We start from the raw sequence: 17,501 nt of genomic DNA, 5'->3' as shown, positions 1-17,501 counted from the left end.
TCTGGGCCATCATCCTGCTTCCCTTCGGGTTCATCTGCTGCTTTGCCTTGAAGAAGCGGAGATGCCCCAACTGTGGCGCGACCTTTGCTTAGAGGGCACACTCTGGCTCCCTACTGTAAATGTGTACAGTAGTTCTATTGGCTAAGCTTCGGGACTGTTTTGTAGGCAAGGTGGGATTAGAAGGTGGCGTGTGCGAGCCCAGGTCCCTGGAAAGGCAGGGACCTGCTCCCAAGATTAAGGACAGCTCAAGAAAGCACTGCATTTATTTTTTGCAGTCTTCAAATTTGAGATATGAGAAATACTGTTTTAAATAAATGAGATTCGTACCATTAAAAAAAACTCTAAATATATATCTTGCAGAAACCAACCAGGGAAGATCTAAAGATTATGTTTCAAATATTTATTTTATTGGAAGGCAGAGATAGAAAGAGGATGTCTTTCATCTACCATCTACTGGTTCACTTCCCAAATGGCCAGGGCTGGACCAGGTCAAACCAGGAGCCTGGGGCTCTATCTGCATCTCTCACATGGGTGGCAGGGGTTCAATCACTTTTCCTTCCTTGGGACACGTTCTCCCCTTGTTTAAAATGGTGTTGGAGGTGTTTGTACAACATCATCATTTTCAAAAATATCCTTTTCAATAGTTATTGAAAGACATTTTGCAGAGAAAAGATGCCCCACTTTATTTTTTTTCCTTGGAAACTCACAGTTCAAGTATATTGATAGTTTATTTGGTTCTAAAGTTGTTGCTGTAATGCACCATATTTCCATGGTGATTGTAGGTGGGTCTTCTCTCTTTAAAACTCTCTAGCCTTAGCTGTAAACTGTGATGCGGACAGAGGTTGCCAAATTTTTTCTGTAAAGGGCCAGATAGTTTATATTTCATCCTTAGTGCGTCATTGAGTCTTTGCTACAGCAATTCACTTCTGCCATTGTGGCCATACACAATACATAACTGAATGGGAGTGGCTGTGCTCCAATAAAACTTTATTTACAAAAACAATAAATACGATGGTTTTGGCCCATGGTACAGTCTTGTTGACCTCCCGGCCAGGGTGTGGGCTAATAATTTCAAATCGCCTTGCAGCCCTGACTCTCTCTTGACCTTCTCCCCTAATGACTGTTCTCTCCCAAGTTTGAAGTCACTCTTCTCCAAAACCATCCATCTGGCCTGCAGTTCCCGAAGTCGTCATCATCATCATCATCATCATCATCATCTTTTTTTGACATATCTGCATATAAGACTGTCTCTGTCTCTCCAGCTGCTGGAATGCCTTCTTCACAGCCTTGTTTTGTTTATCTTAGTAACTACCATTCTTTAATCCCTCTGAAGGTTTGGTTAGCTGGAATTCGCCTTGTCTTCCTCCCCCAGAGCCTTTGATCTAAGGCTCATAAGCATTTGCTGACAGCCAGACAGAAAAGGTGGAGCCCAGATCCCAGGCCCGAGGGCCCAGAGAGTAATGAATGAAGGCTGCATTTATTTGTATTTCTAATTGGCAAGTCCATTTCCAGATCAGCTGCATGTCACTGCAAGCCGAGGACAAGAGCAGGAGAAAACTTTCCTTTTTCTATTAGACCTTCGTACCCAGGGCCCATTTCCGCTGGGGCAGGAGCTTGCCTTGACTTTACCAGGCTTGGTAAAAGCGACTGTATGGATCAGGCTCTGTCCTTTAGTGTTACTTTGTTTTGCTACTCAGATTGTGCATTGCGCATCTTTGAGGATGTGATCCACAGGATTTATGATGCAAATGGAACTCTTTGGGATATACAAATCACCCTGCTTCAAGAAACTTTTATGAACTCTTATATGGAAAGTCAGCCTTTAAAAGAAAGAAAAGTACAGCTACTCCTCTTTGAGGCTGAGAAGAGGGTTCAGAGCCCTGCCTGCCCATTTTCTCTCTTGCTTTATATAAGCAGTTCCAGAGGTGTTTGCCAGGGTTTCCAGAATTCCTAAGAAGAATTTTGGAGTCTCTAGACTTACAATAAATGTAGTTCTAGCTGCTCGTAGTTCTATAACCTCCCTCTTTTCGTGAGTCTCCAGTATATCCTTAGCACTTAGGCATTGAAGATAGGCAGGAGTAGGTACCATTGCCCTTGCTCTCCCAGAGTTGATAATATTTTTGAAGAGCTCAGAAGAAAATGGGATGGGAAAGTGAACTTAAAACTTCATAAACAGAAATAATTTATTCTGAAAAGAGGGGCTGGCACAATTAGGAAAGTCTTCCTGAAGCAGGCAAAATTGGAATGGAGCATTGATGGATAAAAGAGATTTGGAGAGGCAGAGGGAAAAATCAGGACAGAGTGAGCAAAGGCACAACAAAGAAAAATACTAGTTTTATAGGTCAAGAGAAACAGGACAGAATGGAGTGCATGAAGAAAGAGGCAGGAAAAGAAGTTTGAACAGGCGAACAGGTGAACACAGAAAGAAAGCAGAAATAATGTCTGTTCCAGATGGTTCTACCTCCTTCCATCTTTTTTTCACTTCTGAGTGATTTCATTGGTATTATTGACCTGATTTCATAGAATTAATCTATACTCTTCTGAATATTGAATTTCCTAAGGTTATAGAGATAAATTATCGAGTAGAACTGAGATTTATACTGAAATTGACTTGACTGAAACGTAGTGTTTCCCTCATTGTCTTAAGCTTCACAGAATGCATGTAGCAGGAGCAAAATATGAATGGAAGGGTAGAATATATGAGTTGACCATAGGCAGAAAGAAATTTCTACTTGGAAAAATATCTTTGACTATTTACAGTTTGCAAGATGCTTCGAGAGTCATGTGACCCAACTTACCAATTTTAAATATGCAGAAAGGGCCAAAGAGAACACAGAATACCTACTATAAACTGAAGGATAAGACACTATTCTTGTTTCTGAATCCTTAGGCCAGTGATCTTTCTAAGATATCATGAACAAATCATTCTATCATCTTTTTTCCTTTCCAGTGGATATCAGTTCCTTACAGCAGGCCCTTCAAAATGATTATTTCATTTGAGAGAGAGAGAGAGAGAGAGTGGGAGAGAGAGAGAGAGATTCTGTTCACTCACTGATTTATTCTCAAAATGCCCACAATGGCAATAGCTGGACTGAACTGAATCCAGGAGCCAGGAATTCAATACAGTTCTCCCATGTAAGTGACAGGGACGCAACTACCTGAGTTGACATTTGCTGCCTCCCAAGGTTCTCACTAGCAGGAAGCTAGAATCACAGAGTTGGAACTTGAACCAAGGCATTGAAGCATCTTAACCACTATGTCAAAAACTCTAGCAAGAGGCCAGCGCTGTGGCACAGCAGCCTAAAGCCCCGGCCTGAAGCACTGGCATCCCATATGGGCACTGGTTCGAGTCCTGGCTGCTCCACTTCTGATCCAGCTTTCTGCTATTGCCTGGGAAAGCAGTAGAAGGTGGCCCAAGTCCTTGGGACCCTGAACCTGCATGGGAGATCTGAAAGAAGCTCCTGGCTCCTTGCTTTGGATTAGTTCAGCTCTGGCCATTGCAGTCATATGGGGAGTGAACCAGAGGATGGAAGACCTCTCTCTCTCCAATAAATAAAATCAATCTTTTTTTTTTAAATAAAAAACAACTCCAGCAAGAGTGCTGGCTGTAAGAATGTAACCCTTTGAGAAATTCTAACTTCCCTCTTCCTGTTTTTCACCCTCTAGAGACCACAGAGCTGGGCAGCAAGAAGGAGTTTAAGTCCATGCCCTTCATCACCTACCTCTCAGGTCTGCTTACAGCTCAGATGCTATCAGATGACCAGCTTATCTCAGGTGTGGAGATCCGCTGTGAGGAGAAGGGCCGCTGTCCATCTACCTGCCACCTTTGCCGCAGACCAGGCAAGGAGCAACTGAGTCCCACACCAGTGCTGCTGGAGATCAACCGAGTGGTACCACTTTACACCCTCATTCAAGACAATGGCACAAAGGAGGTGAGCTCCCCTTGTCCAGATGCTAAATCAAACCTGACCAACCCTCCTACCTCCTGCCTTTTTGGATCCTTCATCCATGGGGATTGTTATCATCATCAATAGCAACAATATACTGGTGATGACAAGCATTTATCCACTCCTTACTATGTCCTGAGTTATTTTATAGCTTGGAAACACTAGCCACTATCACCAGGAAATCCTCAAATCTATTTTTGTGTGTGTGTGTATGTACAGAGTGACAAATAGATGTTTTGGATTGATTGGGTGGTTTTGCTCAAAGTTGGTTCATAGCCTCAGTCAGTTCCATCTTTTGCTGTTGATCTGATGCTTCTATGGTTGCCATGAAAAGAAAAAAAAACCTGGAAGGTTATATGTGAAAAGTGTAAATAGGTCAAACCTGTAAGTGGCAAATGTCATTTCAGCTCAAATTCTATTGATTGCCACCCAGTCATTGTCTACAGCTATCTGCAATCAAGGTAGGGAAATGCATTTGATCTGTATGCCTAGGAGAAGAAAACATAGGGTTGGTGAAAACCTGAATATCTGTTACTAAAAGAATACACAACTAATCTTAATCTCCCTCCACCAGATCTATGATTTACTTATGACTATTGGTTTTGTTTGTATTTGACCATATTTTTTATTTATGAAAATGGCAATTCTGTATGGTTCATCATAATATCATGCTTGCATTTCAACTGAGGAAACCTCAAAAATGTTAAATGTATTAGCTCAAAATTGTTCTTCTCCAGAGCATACATGCTTAACCATGAAATTATATCGCCTCAGTTCTTCTTTGGTGTCCCTCAGTTTTGCAGCATACCTGGGCTTGAAGGGACCATATGAATTGCTTGGCTCAATTATTTGTAAATTTGTGCTCATGGAAGTTTTTCCAAATGCAACCTTCCAGAAATCCCATTTCATAAAACCAGCAATAGTGATGTTACTACTTTAGTGAGAATGAGGAAGATGGATAAAACATCTCCTATTTGATGACCAGTCCTTCCTCTGCAACATTTCCCAAATAGCCCTGAGCCTCCAAATAAGATAATCGGTAGACTACTGACTGAATCTGATAGAACTCTGCAGATTATATGCTCTTCCCATAGCATCTTGTTGGGTTAAGTACTAATGGGTGGTGAATGGCCAAGTAGGGCTTCATAGAGGACAGAGAAAGAATGGATATAATAAGGTTGGAAAAGTATTGGGTAGACTGAGACAGAAGACAGCATGGTCTGGGGCTGATGCTGTGGCACAGCGGGTTAACGCCCTGGCCTGAAGTGCCAGCATACCATATGGGCGCCAGCTGCTCCACTTCCCATCCAGCTCTCTGCTATGCCCTGGGAAAGCAGTAGAAGATGGCCCAAGCCCTTGGGCCCTTGCACCGGCATGGGAGACCTAGAAGAAGCTCCTGGCTCCTGGCTTCGGATTGGCGCAGTTCCAGCTGTTGCGGCCAGTTGGGGAGTGAACCATTGGATGGAAGACCTCTCTCTCTCTGCCTCTCCTTCTCTCTCTGTGTAACTCTGACTTTCAAATAAGTAAATAAATCTTAAAAAAAAGAAGAAGAAGAAGACAGCATGATCTATACAAGGCCAAAATAAATTCTCCATGCCTAAGACCAGGAGATGGAATTAAAGTGAAGATGAGATCAGGAGGTTGGAAAGGGCCTGGTCATTTAGAATATTGTAAACTACATCATGGAATTTGGGCCCTATTCTGAGGGCAATAAGCTGATGAAGATATATGATTAGCAGAGAGCTGATGGAATTAAATGTATGTAGCAGATGGAGTCCTCTGTACACAACTCAAATGACCACCAGTGGGAGAGCAGTTGAAGATGGTGTGGATATGCTTACTATGGAATTCATAGCAATAGCCACTAAAATGAACCATAGTAACACACATCAATATAAAATATGTGAACATAATATTGTGTGTAGAAAATCTCAAAGATAGGTTTTATGTCACATACCTTTTTCTATATTTAAGTAATATCTCCCACACCCCTTAACTATACTACCTTTAAGAAATAAATACAAATGCAATAAAGCTATTTAAAAAGGAAAACAAAGAAATAATAACTATAGGATCATAGAATTCAGCATCATGTTAATCTTGACTCAAGTGAGGCCATGTAAACGTTTGTTTACATGTAAACATCCAAGTTCCTAGCTGGCATTTTTGGTGGTAAGTTTGGATGTATAAGTAAAGCACAACCTTGCATGGTACAACTATGTGCTTGGACCTTAATCAAGCACTGCAAAAAATAGTACAAGGCATAGTTCTGTGCATCAGAGGTCCCACAAGTAACAACAAAGAATAAAATACATATACCCATATAAGTCCACATCTCTAGCTGCAAAGGCAGAAAAGATTATGGAAATATAAGAAAATCAGGGAACTCTGTTAGGAGGCTATTGCAGCTTGCAATGAAAAACAAGGGTGCTCTGGCATTTGTCAGTGAGGATCAGAAAAGCAGCATATTGGTAGTTGGGTACAGCTGGCTCTCTAGGACATGGTTAATGAGGCTAGGGATATTGCCATTTACTGCTCTGTGAATTTGCCCTCAATGACTGTGTTTCTGGGCCACATTTTCTTCATCTGCAATGTGGCAAAATACAAGCTAAGTCATGGGACTTTTGCAACATGTTCTTGGCTCATGTGTGGCAGCAGCAAGGGTGGTGGTTTCTTTCCTCATTGCTCAGGAGCCAGATTCCCCTATGTCTGGATTGTGTGCCAACTCCCTTCAGCATGGTCAGAATATTCAATTTTTTGGAAATCCAATGAAATATTTCTGAGGCCAGCTAGTGGTGCATGAGTCCCAAGAGTGTGAAATGGTCACTAGATGTCACTGTTCTCCTTACTGGAGAGCTGGAAGAACTAGCTATTCATTCATTCATGAAGCAGGTATTTCTGAGTACTCAGTCTATGTCACATGCTGTATTATGCCCTGAGCAGTGGACAGAATGACAAACAGGCACAGTCTTTACCTTCTGGGAGAATACAGACTTGTGGAGAAGATAGGTGTTCATGAAACAATCACACAAATAAAGTCAGACTGAGAAAATTACCAAGAAGTCAGGTTGGTGGTTTGAAGTGTGTAACAAGGGATTTTGTAGGCTCAGGGAAGGCTTCCCTAAGGATGTGACAATGAAACAAAGTCCCTGATGCCCTCGTGCATAAAGTGTCTGTGGAGAACCAGGTTTGGAGGAGGAGGAGGAACATGAGAGCATTCTAGGTAGAAGGCCCAGTTTCTGCAAAGAACTAAAGAATGAGCAAACATGAACCATTTGAGGAAGTGAGTCTGAACCAGTGTTTCTAGGGCTGAGTCTGTGGGAGATCTTAGTAGACAATGCTGCGAAGAGGTCAGGTGGGGCTGCAGAGGCTGTGGGGAGGAGTTTGACCCCAGAGTAGAGGGAAACCATGGAGAGGCAAGGACAGATAGACAGGCATGGGCACTATCTTAGTTCTCTGCTCTCCTCATCTCATTGATCCCAACAAAGAAACGGTAAATCTAGTTGAATGGAGGTGGCTTCTTCAAAGTCTGCAGTATTTTCTCCCCACCCCCAAACCTAAAAGACAGTCTTTGTTTTTTATTGTTTCTTATCAGGCAGAGAGTGGGGTACATTAGACATTTACAAGGGAGTCAGGTAGCTCTTATAATGGGTGGAACAGGCCTTCTGCAAGTCTGGAAATGAACCTGGAGGAGGACAGTACAGCCACCCAACAAAGGAAGGGTGAAGAGATAGTAAGCAGTCTCATTTTGTTCATCGTTTGTTTTTCTACCTTTGCCTCAAACCCCCATCATGACTCTTTCCCTTCTCTTTGCTGTATCTACAGGCTGAGACAGAGGCCACAAGGAAGGAACATGAAAGAACTTCGACCTATAGTTGAGGAGCATGGGCTATGGCACTGAGTCACAGCAAGGCCTTGAGCAAGTCCTTCTTAGTTTCTGGGAGTTTCCTTTCCTAACTGAAAAAAATAGATAGATTGAGTGAGTTTCTTTCTGAATTTCCTAGAATAAACCTTGTCTATATGGAAGCAGTTAGTATAGGCTCCATGCTCCCCCTGACATGGGTTGAAATCCAGCCTCAATCCTCTATTCACTGTTTCCACATCTGTAAATATAGTTTCATGATCTCTACTGCATGGAAGTCAAAGGAAATAATAAATACATAGTGCCTGACACAGAGCATATAATGGAGATATCTTACCTATGATAATGATGCAGTTAGTGTTCATCTCAAATTGACCTTTCCCTTTTTTATGCTTCCTTTGGTACTTTCTCTTCTGGATATCATACCTTTGCTGACACCTAAGGCATTACATTTCGGGGTAGAACTCATATTTTTGTATGAGAGAGGCTATTGGTTAACCCAACAGTATACATTATATATATAGGAATCATAGGACCATTTACTTCTTTTATAAAAATAGCTAGAACTCAAACTCCATGGATAAGTGGTATCACAGATAGAGTTGCACATGAGTAAATGATTTCCTTCTCCTACAGACCTTCTAGTGCAGAATGGAAGTTCTTCTACTAAGAACCCCTGATTTCTTGAGTTATTTGAAGCACTGAGCGAAATCTTGAGCTCTTACATGGCATAGTTAGGGAGTGTGACTTGTTTGAGGTTTGTGGGGGAAGTTATGGCTTCTGATTCTGGATAAGACCCAGGGTGTGCACTGAATGGCCTTGGAGACCACTGGACGCTAGCTCATTGAGTGGCTGGGGTCTCTATGGCTCTATTCCAGTGACTACATGGGAAATGATAATACCTTTTGCCTCAGCTGCAAAGGAACCTTTAATCACACTCTGTAATGTGGTTTTGAACATTCAAAGTAGGAAAAGGTCTATGACACAGAATTTGATTAATGCATAAATCTCCTCCCTGTTAAATGTCACTTACACAGCCTGAAGTCACAGAATTTGGCTCAGTGCAACCGGTGGTTAAATGTACAAGACTTTGTGTGATTGTTAATTTATCCTGGTGGTAAGGGATCTCCAAAAAGGGAAGAGAGGAGAATCAGAAAACAGTTAGAACTGCATTTGAATCCCAACACTATCAATGTGTCTTTATTTTTTTAATCATACTATCTATCCCTATCCACGGATGATAGGAACCTCAACTAGGCTTTGTCTTTGTTAATTATATGTAGTTGTACATGTGTCTGCTATCAGGATATGGTCTGTGTTTCTTTATCTGTATAATGAGAAAAGCAAGTTAACTTCATCTAGGGGCCGCTTTGGTGCTTTGATAAGTCAGTTCTAACTTCTACCCAGAAAGTAAATGAAGTATTGTGAGGTTGGAAAGAGCACCGGTGACCTACAGTTTATTTCCTAGCCAGAGAAAATACCACTTTTATTCCTTAAATTTAGCACTGGGCGGAGAAACATATGCATATCTTACCTTCCCTCCCAATAACAAAGCATTTTCTAGGGACAGAGATATTAAAATAATATCCTGTTTATTGTATATAGATCAACCTCTCTTTTTTATAAATAGTAGAACTGAGATGAGGAATAACCTTCTCAGCTTATACAACCATGTCTGAAATTGAAATAGGCATGATTTCTGACCTCAGAAATACCTATGCCCTCTTTGAGACTCAGCGCCTTTATCTGTGAAATGGGTGGTGCTAACTTTTCCCACAATGGCTTCATTAGAAAAATTAAGAGACAGTTTGTTAACATTTTGAGGACTATAACGTTCTCTATAGATGTAGATGGCTCTTTTCTAGATTTCAGGTTTCCTGATTCCCAATCCTCTGAGCATTTTTCTTTTCATGCTGCACTAGCAAGAGCTATGTATAATTTTGGTCTTGTTGTGGTTGTCTGACCTTCCTGCAAATCCTTTCTCTCTGCCAGAGAGACTTGTTTGCTTCCTTTCTACTTCTTGGCTAAAACTGAGAAGAGGATTCCAGATGACTACTCTTTGTAAAGAAATTAACAGCCAGTCCCCACCTCCTGCCTCCAGATAAATTGCTAATACCATTATTGCCACAGTCATGATGACCACTATTATTATCACCACCATTAATGTACTATAACTGCTGTCACTACCATCATTACCACAACAGTGACCACCATGACCACAACTACCAGCCCTATATTGTTACCACTTATTGCCACCACTGTCACGATTACTTTAGCCCTGTCACTACCATCATCTTATATTGAGTGCTTAGTGTGTGCCAGATACTGATCCAGGACATGTGAAACCTGGGGACTGAGGTACAGCCTTCAAGGATCTCACAGTCTAGTGGATGAGTTAGAAGCCACTTCAACAACTATAATCACTTGCATATGCTGCATTAATGTACAGTTTTTTTTTCAAATAACGCAATAAGCATTATAAAGTATTAGACGAGAAAGAGAAAGAAACTATGAAAGGGAGAATATGGAAAAGATTTTGGGAGAAGGGAAACAACAGCTTACGGCAAGTCTATTGGTGAAGAAGATAATAATATCAGATGTATATACTCTGTGCCAACAATTTTGCTAAGGGCTTTACATGCTTTATCTCATTTAATCATACAACAACTTATGAGGAAAATATTATTATCCTATTTAACAGATGAAGAGATTGAGGCCCAGAGAACCTTGAACCATGGGCTGTGTGATTTCAAAGCTAGTCTAGACAAGAGTTGGAAAATTATTACCCATGGGCCAAATCCAGCCTGCCCCCTGTATTTGCAAATCAAGTTCAGTGAGTATATCCGCATCTATTCACTTATGTATCATCAATGGCTGCCTTTAGAGTTGAGTAGTAGCTATAGACAACAATATGGTGTGCAAAGCCTCATATATTTATTTTGCTACCCTTTACAAAAAACTTTGTCAGGCCCTGGTTTAGGCTATTAAAAGAGAGGAGGAAAAAAGTCATGTCAAATATTATGTGTCACAAATAAAGAGTTGAAGAATGAAACCTTACAATTATTGAAGATCAGTGGTATGCCTTTTTAAAAAGTGCTTTATGTGTATTGATACATGTTCTCTTACTCTTTATCCTCTACAAAATGTTTGAAATCCACACTATTACGTTCATTGCACAAATAAAAACCAAAACAAAGCAGAAAAGCTATGAGACTTTAGGGAGGAAAATAATTTATCTAAGATCACACAGCTAATGAGTTGTATGATGTCTGAGTCCAAAGCTCATGTGTTTAATCAGTCACTCTCACAACATGTTTAAAAGACTTGGGAGAAATAAAATTGGGAAAGTGTTATGCAGATGGCTGAGTTGTGGGCAACTTTGAATACTATGTTGAGGGATTTAGGTACCATGTAAGCTATAGATAGCTTTTAAAGATTTTAAGTTAAAGGCAAGATATAGCCAGGCAAATCCCGACAGCAATATTACAAAGTGGATTGCAGGGACAAGGGCTGGTTTTTGGCAAGCATTGTCAATTTGGGGTCACCAGATATTTGACTTTAAAAAGTCTTAAAATTCTCAACCTCAGAGATTTTATGTAGAATTATGCATTATTTGTGATTTTTTTTCTGGGTTGCAGATTCATGGCATTAGCCAGTTTTCTGAGTGTTGACCCCAATGCTAAAACAGTAAGTAAAGAATATTAAATCAGATCACTGCTTAGTTGGAGGCCTACTGCAGAAGTCCATGTATGAGATGACTGGGGGAGTAGGACTTCAATTCATACAATTTTAATAAATATTGACTATGGGCCTCTTAAGGGCTAAGCACTATTCTGAGCACTTGGGACACATCGGGGAGCAAGGCAGGCATAGGCTCCCAGCACTTGATACTTAATTTTTACTTGAGTGTATGTGAGAGATATAAAAGAAGCAATCTACATAGGAAACAATATTATATATTAAAAAGTGAAGAGAATGATGGGCATTGTGGCATAGCAAGTTAAGTCACCTCTTGGAATGCTTGCATCCTGCATCAGAGTGCCAATTTGAATATTGGCACCTCTGCTTCTCATCCAGCCTCTTGGCAATGCATTCTGGGAGGCAGCAAATGATGATTCAAGTACGTAGGCCACTGTCACCCACTTGGGGGACCTAGGTAAAGTACTAGGCTCCTGTCTCCTACTTGGCTCCACACTGGCTATTAGAGGCTTTTGGGAAGTAAACTAGCAGATGGAAGATTCTCTGTCTCTCTCTCTCTCTGTTACTTTGCCATTTAACTAGATGAATATAAATATTTTAAAAAGAATTTGAGATATCAAGAAAATAATAAAAAGCAGACTAAGACAGAAGAGCAGACCTCATTGAGAACAGAGTTCTAGATCTCAAAGTGTCTCGATGTGGATCAGAATCACTTGAGGTGAAGACGGAGGACATGTTTGTTAAAAACGTAGCTTCCTGACCTCCTCCTACTGATTCTGATTCTCTGAGATGGGATCGGGAATCTGTTTTTCCAAGATTCCCAGATAAATCTGATATATGCTGAGATGTATCACATCATTCAACCCTAGTTCCTATGTCTTTCTCATTTTGAAATTTCTTTAGGAAATTCCTTGTTTAAGGATTAAGAAAGTAGGCCAGCACTGTGGCTCACTTGGCTAATCTGTGGATTAGCCCCGGGAGGACTAGACTAGAACCCCGGGTTCTAGTCCCGGTTGGGGCGCTGGGTACTAGTCCCTGTTGCTCCTCTTCCAGTTTAGCTCTCTGCTGTGGCCCCGGAGGGCAGTGGAGGATGGCCCAAGTGCTTGGGTCCCTGCACCCGCATGGAAGACCGGAAGGAAGCACCTGGCTTCCGATTGGCACAGCGGCCATTAGGGGAGTAAACCAACAGAAGGAAGACCTTTCTCTCTGTCTCTCACTGTCTATAACTCTACCTGTTAAATAAGTTTTAAAAAAGGATTAAGAAAGTCAAGTATTCCTTATAATCTACCTTAAATCTCCTCTGGTGTTGTGGGCAGAGCATTCTGAGAAGGAGGTGAACTGGCCAGGAATCAGATTGTCAAGCAATCCTTGGCAACAGGGAAGATCAAAGGCAAGAGGGGGAAATAATCTGCATGTTACTCAACACGCTCATGGTCAATTACAAAAGAGGAACTTAATACTTGGCTTGCCTACTTGAAACCATAGCTCTTTCATGGAACCAGAAGGCTACCAGATTCAATAAAATATACAATGCATATATACATTTAGTCTTAGAAAATGCAAACATTTTTGCATGTCATAGAGTAGAGCATTAGAGCATTTTTCCCATGGGATATTAAATTCAATTATTAAATGTAATTCAAAATAGAATGACGGAATGTTTTTTCCTTGTACTTTTAATATTAACAAGCATTTGCTGAGCATACAGTGATGCCAAGAGCTCAGCTAAAGTACTTTATGTACTTAGCTCATTGAACCCTCTCATTAACCCCAAATGGTGAGTGCTGTTATTATCTTTCTTTTCCCAATGTGAGAAGTGGGGCATAGAGAAGTTAAATCACTTGCCCCAAGATCCCAAAAACAGCAACTGGTAAAGTGAGGATTTGTCTTGATCACCTGAGATAGTTCTCATTTGCCATATTCACTTTCTCCTTGTTACCTCTCTCCAACTTTTTCAATAAGGTACAATAAATGAAAGTGTAATGTGTTCTGAAGACACTATTACTGTTTCTATTGCCTTTTTCCTAGCTACTATCTCTTCATTTCTTTGCTTTTTCTTAAACTAATTAATTTCTTTGAAAGTGTGAAAGAGAGGGAAGGAGAAATGAGAGAAAGCTATCTTTTATCCACTGGATGACTCCTCAAATGCTTACAATAACTAGAGCTAGACCAGGCTGAAGTCAGGAGCCAGGAACTCAATCCAGGTCTCTCCTGTCATTGACATGAGCCCAAGTTCTTGGGTCATCATCTGTTGTCTCGTAGGCACAACAATAGGATACTGGATTGGAAATGTGGGGCAGCTGGGAGTCGGACCAAGCACTCCAATTTGGGATGCAGGTGTCCCAAACAGGGGTCCAAACCACTGCACCAAAATGCCCACCTCTGTTTATTTACTGGCCAAAATTCTTGAAAAAGTAGATTACCTATGCTGTCTACATGACCCTCATTCAAAGGTTGTCCCACCTTCCAATGGAAATTTAATGACTTCTCCTCATTTGTAAACCTTGCAGATCACTCTACTGCATTTGTAATGAATGCCTTTACCTTTCTGCTCAAAGTGTTTTCTGTCTCAGTTTTTGTAATTCTGAAACCTAGGGGATATCCTTGAAACCTATCTTTTCTTCCTACTTGTACACACTCCACCCCCCAAAATAACCCACTAACATATTCTATTGATATTTTTTAAGAGTTTCTCAAATATGTTTGCCTAGCCTGATACAAGTTGTGCCTGTGCTGTTGCAGCAACTAGCTAATGATGACTTACACCCCATCTAATCCACTTTCTTCCTTGAAGCTAGAATGATATTTTCAAAACTAAAACTTGCTAACATCACAGTTGTGATGAAAAACCTTTACTGGCTTCTAGTTGTTTGTAGGGTCAAGACCAGGGTTCTTACCATGGCCTTATAAGGGACTTTTTGGCCTGGATCTTTCTAATTTCTTAAAACTCATCTGATTTTTCTACTCCCACAACCTTGCTTTCTGTGCTCCAACCATTTGAATTTTCTAGTTTTTAGAAACACTATAGTTTGTCCTGTCAAAAGGACTTTGCACATCCTTTTCCCTGTATTTGGATGTGTTTAACCCCCTTTCTTCCTTTTCACTGAGTGAACTGCTACTTAGTAGACTTCCAAGGCTTCCAGATTGAATAAGATCCTCTTGTGTTTATTTTAAAGTTTAATTTCTTGTGTCTATTCATCATTCTTCATTTTTAATTGCTAATTTAATTTTAACTTTTAAATTCATTTTTGTTTGATTGATGTCTGTGTCTCCTTCTTCTACATTTTGTTTTGTTTTATTTATTTATTTATTTTTGACAGGCAGAGTGGACAGTGAGAGAGAGAGAGAGAGAGAAAGGTCTTCTTTTTGCCCTTGCTTCACCCTCCAATGGCCGCCGCAGCCGGCGCGCTGTGGCCAGCGCACCGCACTGATCCGATGGCAGGAGCCAGGTGCTTCTTCTGGTCTCCCATGGGGTGCAGGGCCCAAGCACTTGGGCTATCCTCCACTGCACTCCCGGGCCATAGCAGAGAGCTGTCCTGGAAGAGGGGCAACCGGGATAGAATCCGGTGCCCCGACCGGGACTAGAACCCGGTGTGCCGGCACCGCAAGGTGGAGGATTAGCCTAGTGAGCCGCGGCGCCGGCCTGTTTTGTTTTATTATCACAGCCATGTTTATAAGGAAGAAAGTGCAAGTAAACTCAGGAATGGGTAGGATTACATAGAAATCTAGTCCAACCTTAGTCTATTTCTTGATTCCTGTCTACCATACGTTGCAAAAGCTTATTGGCCCTGTATTTGAACAATCCCAGTTTTCAAAAGACTTGCTCAGTGACCCCTAATCATCCTGTTCTCCTCAGTGAGAGAACATTCTCCCTTACATGGAGTGAAAATATTTTCCTGTACATTAGGGGGTAAATTTCATGAGACCAGGGACTAGACCAACTTTGCTCAGCATTGCAACAGTTTTTAATATAGTGCCTGACACAGAGAAGAAATGTATATGTAAATGGTAATTCATGAATGAAAGGGTGAATAAAGAAGTCACCAACTTGTATTGGTATGCATACATGGTACTTTTAAATACGCTGGCTCCCACAATCTTTTCAGTAGAACTATGAAGGTAGTGATGTTGTTTACCTTCATTTTATAGATAAGGATACTTAGGCTCAGAGAGTATAGGCAACCATCCCCTGAAGCCCCAGAGGACTAGCAAATGTCAAAACTAGGGCTGGAATCCCTTTTCCAGCTGTCCCACATCCCCACTAATTCATCAAATCACCATCATTTATCTGAGGGTTTCATACAAAGACTGCCCCAACCAGGGCAGTGTGGGGCTTCCAGGAACAGAGCAAGCTGCAGCCCCCATCCCTGTTGGAGCTTAGCTCTAGTCACAGGGGCCTCTTCTTGGGTCATTAGGCAACTTCAGACAGCAGTGGTGCTAAGGGCCCAGAGAGAATTCACAAACAATCTAACTCTCTCTATTTCTCTCTAATCTGAGAAGAAAAAAGTCATTCCAGATGTGCCTCACAATTCACCAGACTTATGAAGTTGAAAGCTACATGAGTTTGCACCACTTACACAGTCGGTCTGTGCAGTGCCTTCTCTGGTCAACAGAGCCACATAATTCCTAGCATCTCTGAGCAAAACAGCTCCAGGCAGTAAATTCATATCCTGGGAAGAGGGGAAGATCACAAGGAATAGGGCTTCTTGGAGTATGTGTTTCTTTTCCTTTTTAGCTTTGTCTCCAAGTGATCCCATTTTGGGGAGCCCTGTTAAGTCCCAGGATCTTCCCATCCCCAAACCAATTTAGTTTAGAAAGGTGTAACATCTACAGTGGTAGAATAGCCTAATAAACCTCTAGTTCTAGTTACCTTCTAGTTTCAGTATATCAAACCTGTTTCATCTGGTTTATTGTCTGCTTCCCTACTACCCTGATAATTTTGCAAAACATCTCAAACATTAGATAACTTATATGTAAATGTGAAAGTCCAAGCTTTAAAAGATAAACACAAAAAAATGGCCTCAATACCACTACCAGACCAAATTAATAATTCCCCTGTATTGTCAAATATCCCATCACTGTTCATGTTTATCAGTTGTCTCATATCTTTGGTACCAGTTTGTTTGCTCAAATTGAGAAATATCCAAATATCCAAATGTTGTGGTTGGCTGATAAGTAAGTCTCTTAACCCACAGATCCCTCCTTTTATCTCTCTTTTTAAAAAATATTTATTTATTTATTTACTTGAAAGACTGTCAGAGAGAGACAAAGAGATCTATACTCTAGTTCCCTCCATAAATGCCCTCAAGATCTGGGACCCGGCCAGGCTGAAACCAGGAGCTAGGAACTCCATCTTGGTCTCCCACATGGATGGCAGGAACTCAAGTATTTGAGCTATCATCTGCCCTTCCAAGGAATATAAGCAGGGAACTGGAGAGAGAGTATAGTAACCAGGACTGAAACCAGCACTCTGATATGGAATGTGAATGTCCCAAGTGAAAGCTTAATCTGGTGCACCACAATACCCATCTCTCTCTCTCTCTCTCTCTGTCAGTCCTTTGATATTCTATTTATAAAACTGAATTGTTGGTCTAGGAGAGTTCCCTCCAGCTTGGATTTTTCTTATTGCCTCCCTCCTCACTGTGCCTTTTTAAGTGTTTCCATGACCTTGTATTTCCAATAATTTGATATTTATGTTTAAAGGCTTGATGAGGCTTGACTGGGGTGAGGAGACACAATCTACCACAACCACTATCAACAGACTTGTAGGCCAAAGTGATCTCATAGATGATCTTGAGCTTGGTTCTTTAGTGGTTCAGAGTTTATCCTCCATGTCAGTCTGGTTGATTATAGAGCCATGGTTGTTTCTTTTCTCTTATGTGACATTTGGCAAGGAATTGAGTCTTAATTCTCTTGGATATGATTTGATGTTAACAATCACTAATTTCTGAGGCTGTTGAATTAAATGAGATAGCTATTAACATACTTAGCCT

General features: G+C 41.0%; 1 protein-coding gene across 10 annotated transcripts in view; it reads left to right on the top strand.

Annotated features, from left to right (window-relative positions):
- The window catches only part of ASTN2 (astrotactin 2), a 1,032,549-nt gene that overhangs the window by 825,205 nt on the left and 189,843 nt on the right, over positions 1–17,501 (top strand). For all 10 annotated transcript variants that reach the window (XM_070066427.1, XM_070066421.1, XM_070066416.1 and 7 more), the window contains one exon: positions 3,667–3,932. In XM_070066427.1, the coding sequence (XP_069922528.1) occupies positions 3,667–3,932 (266 nt within the window). The remainder of the gene's footprint in view (positions 1–3,666; positions 3,933–17,501) is intronic.

Source organism: Oryctolagus cuniculus, chromosome 1 (assembly GCF_964237555.1).
Source record: "Oryctolagus cuniculus chromosome 1, mOryCun1.1, whole genome shotgun sequence".
In the NCBI taxonomy this organism is placed as follows: Eukaryota; Metazoa; Chordata; class Mammalia; order Lagomorpha; family Leporidae; genus Oryctolagus; species Oryctolagus cuniculus.
Note: the sequence above shows the minus strand (reverse complement) of the source record. Positions and strands in the feature narration are given on the sequence as shown.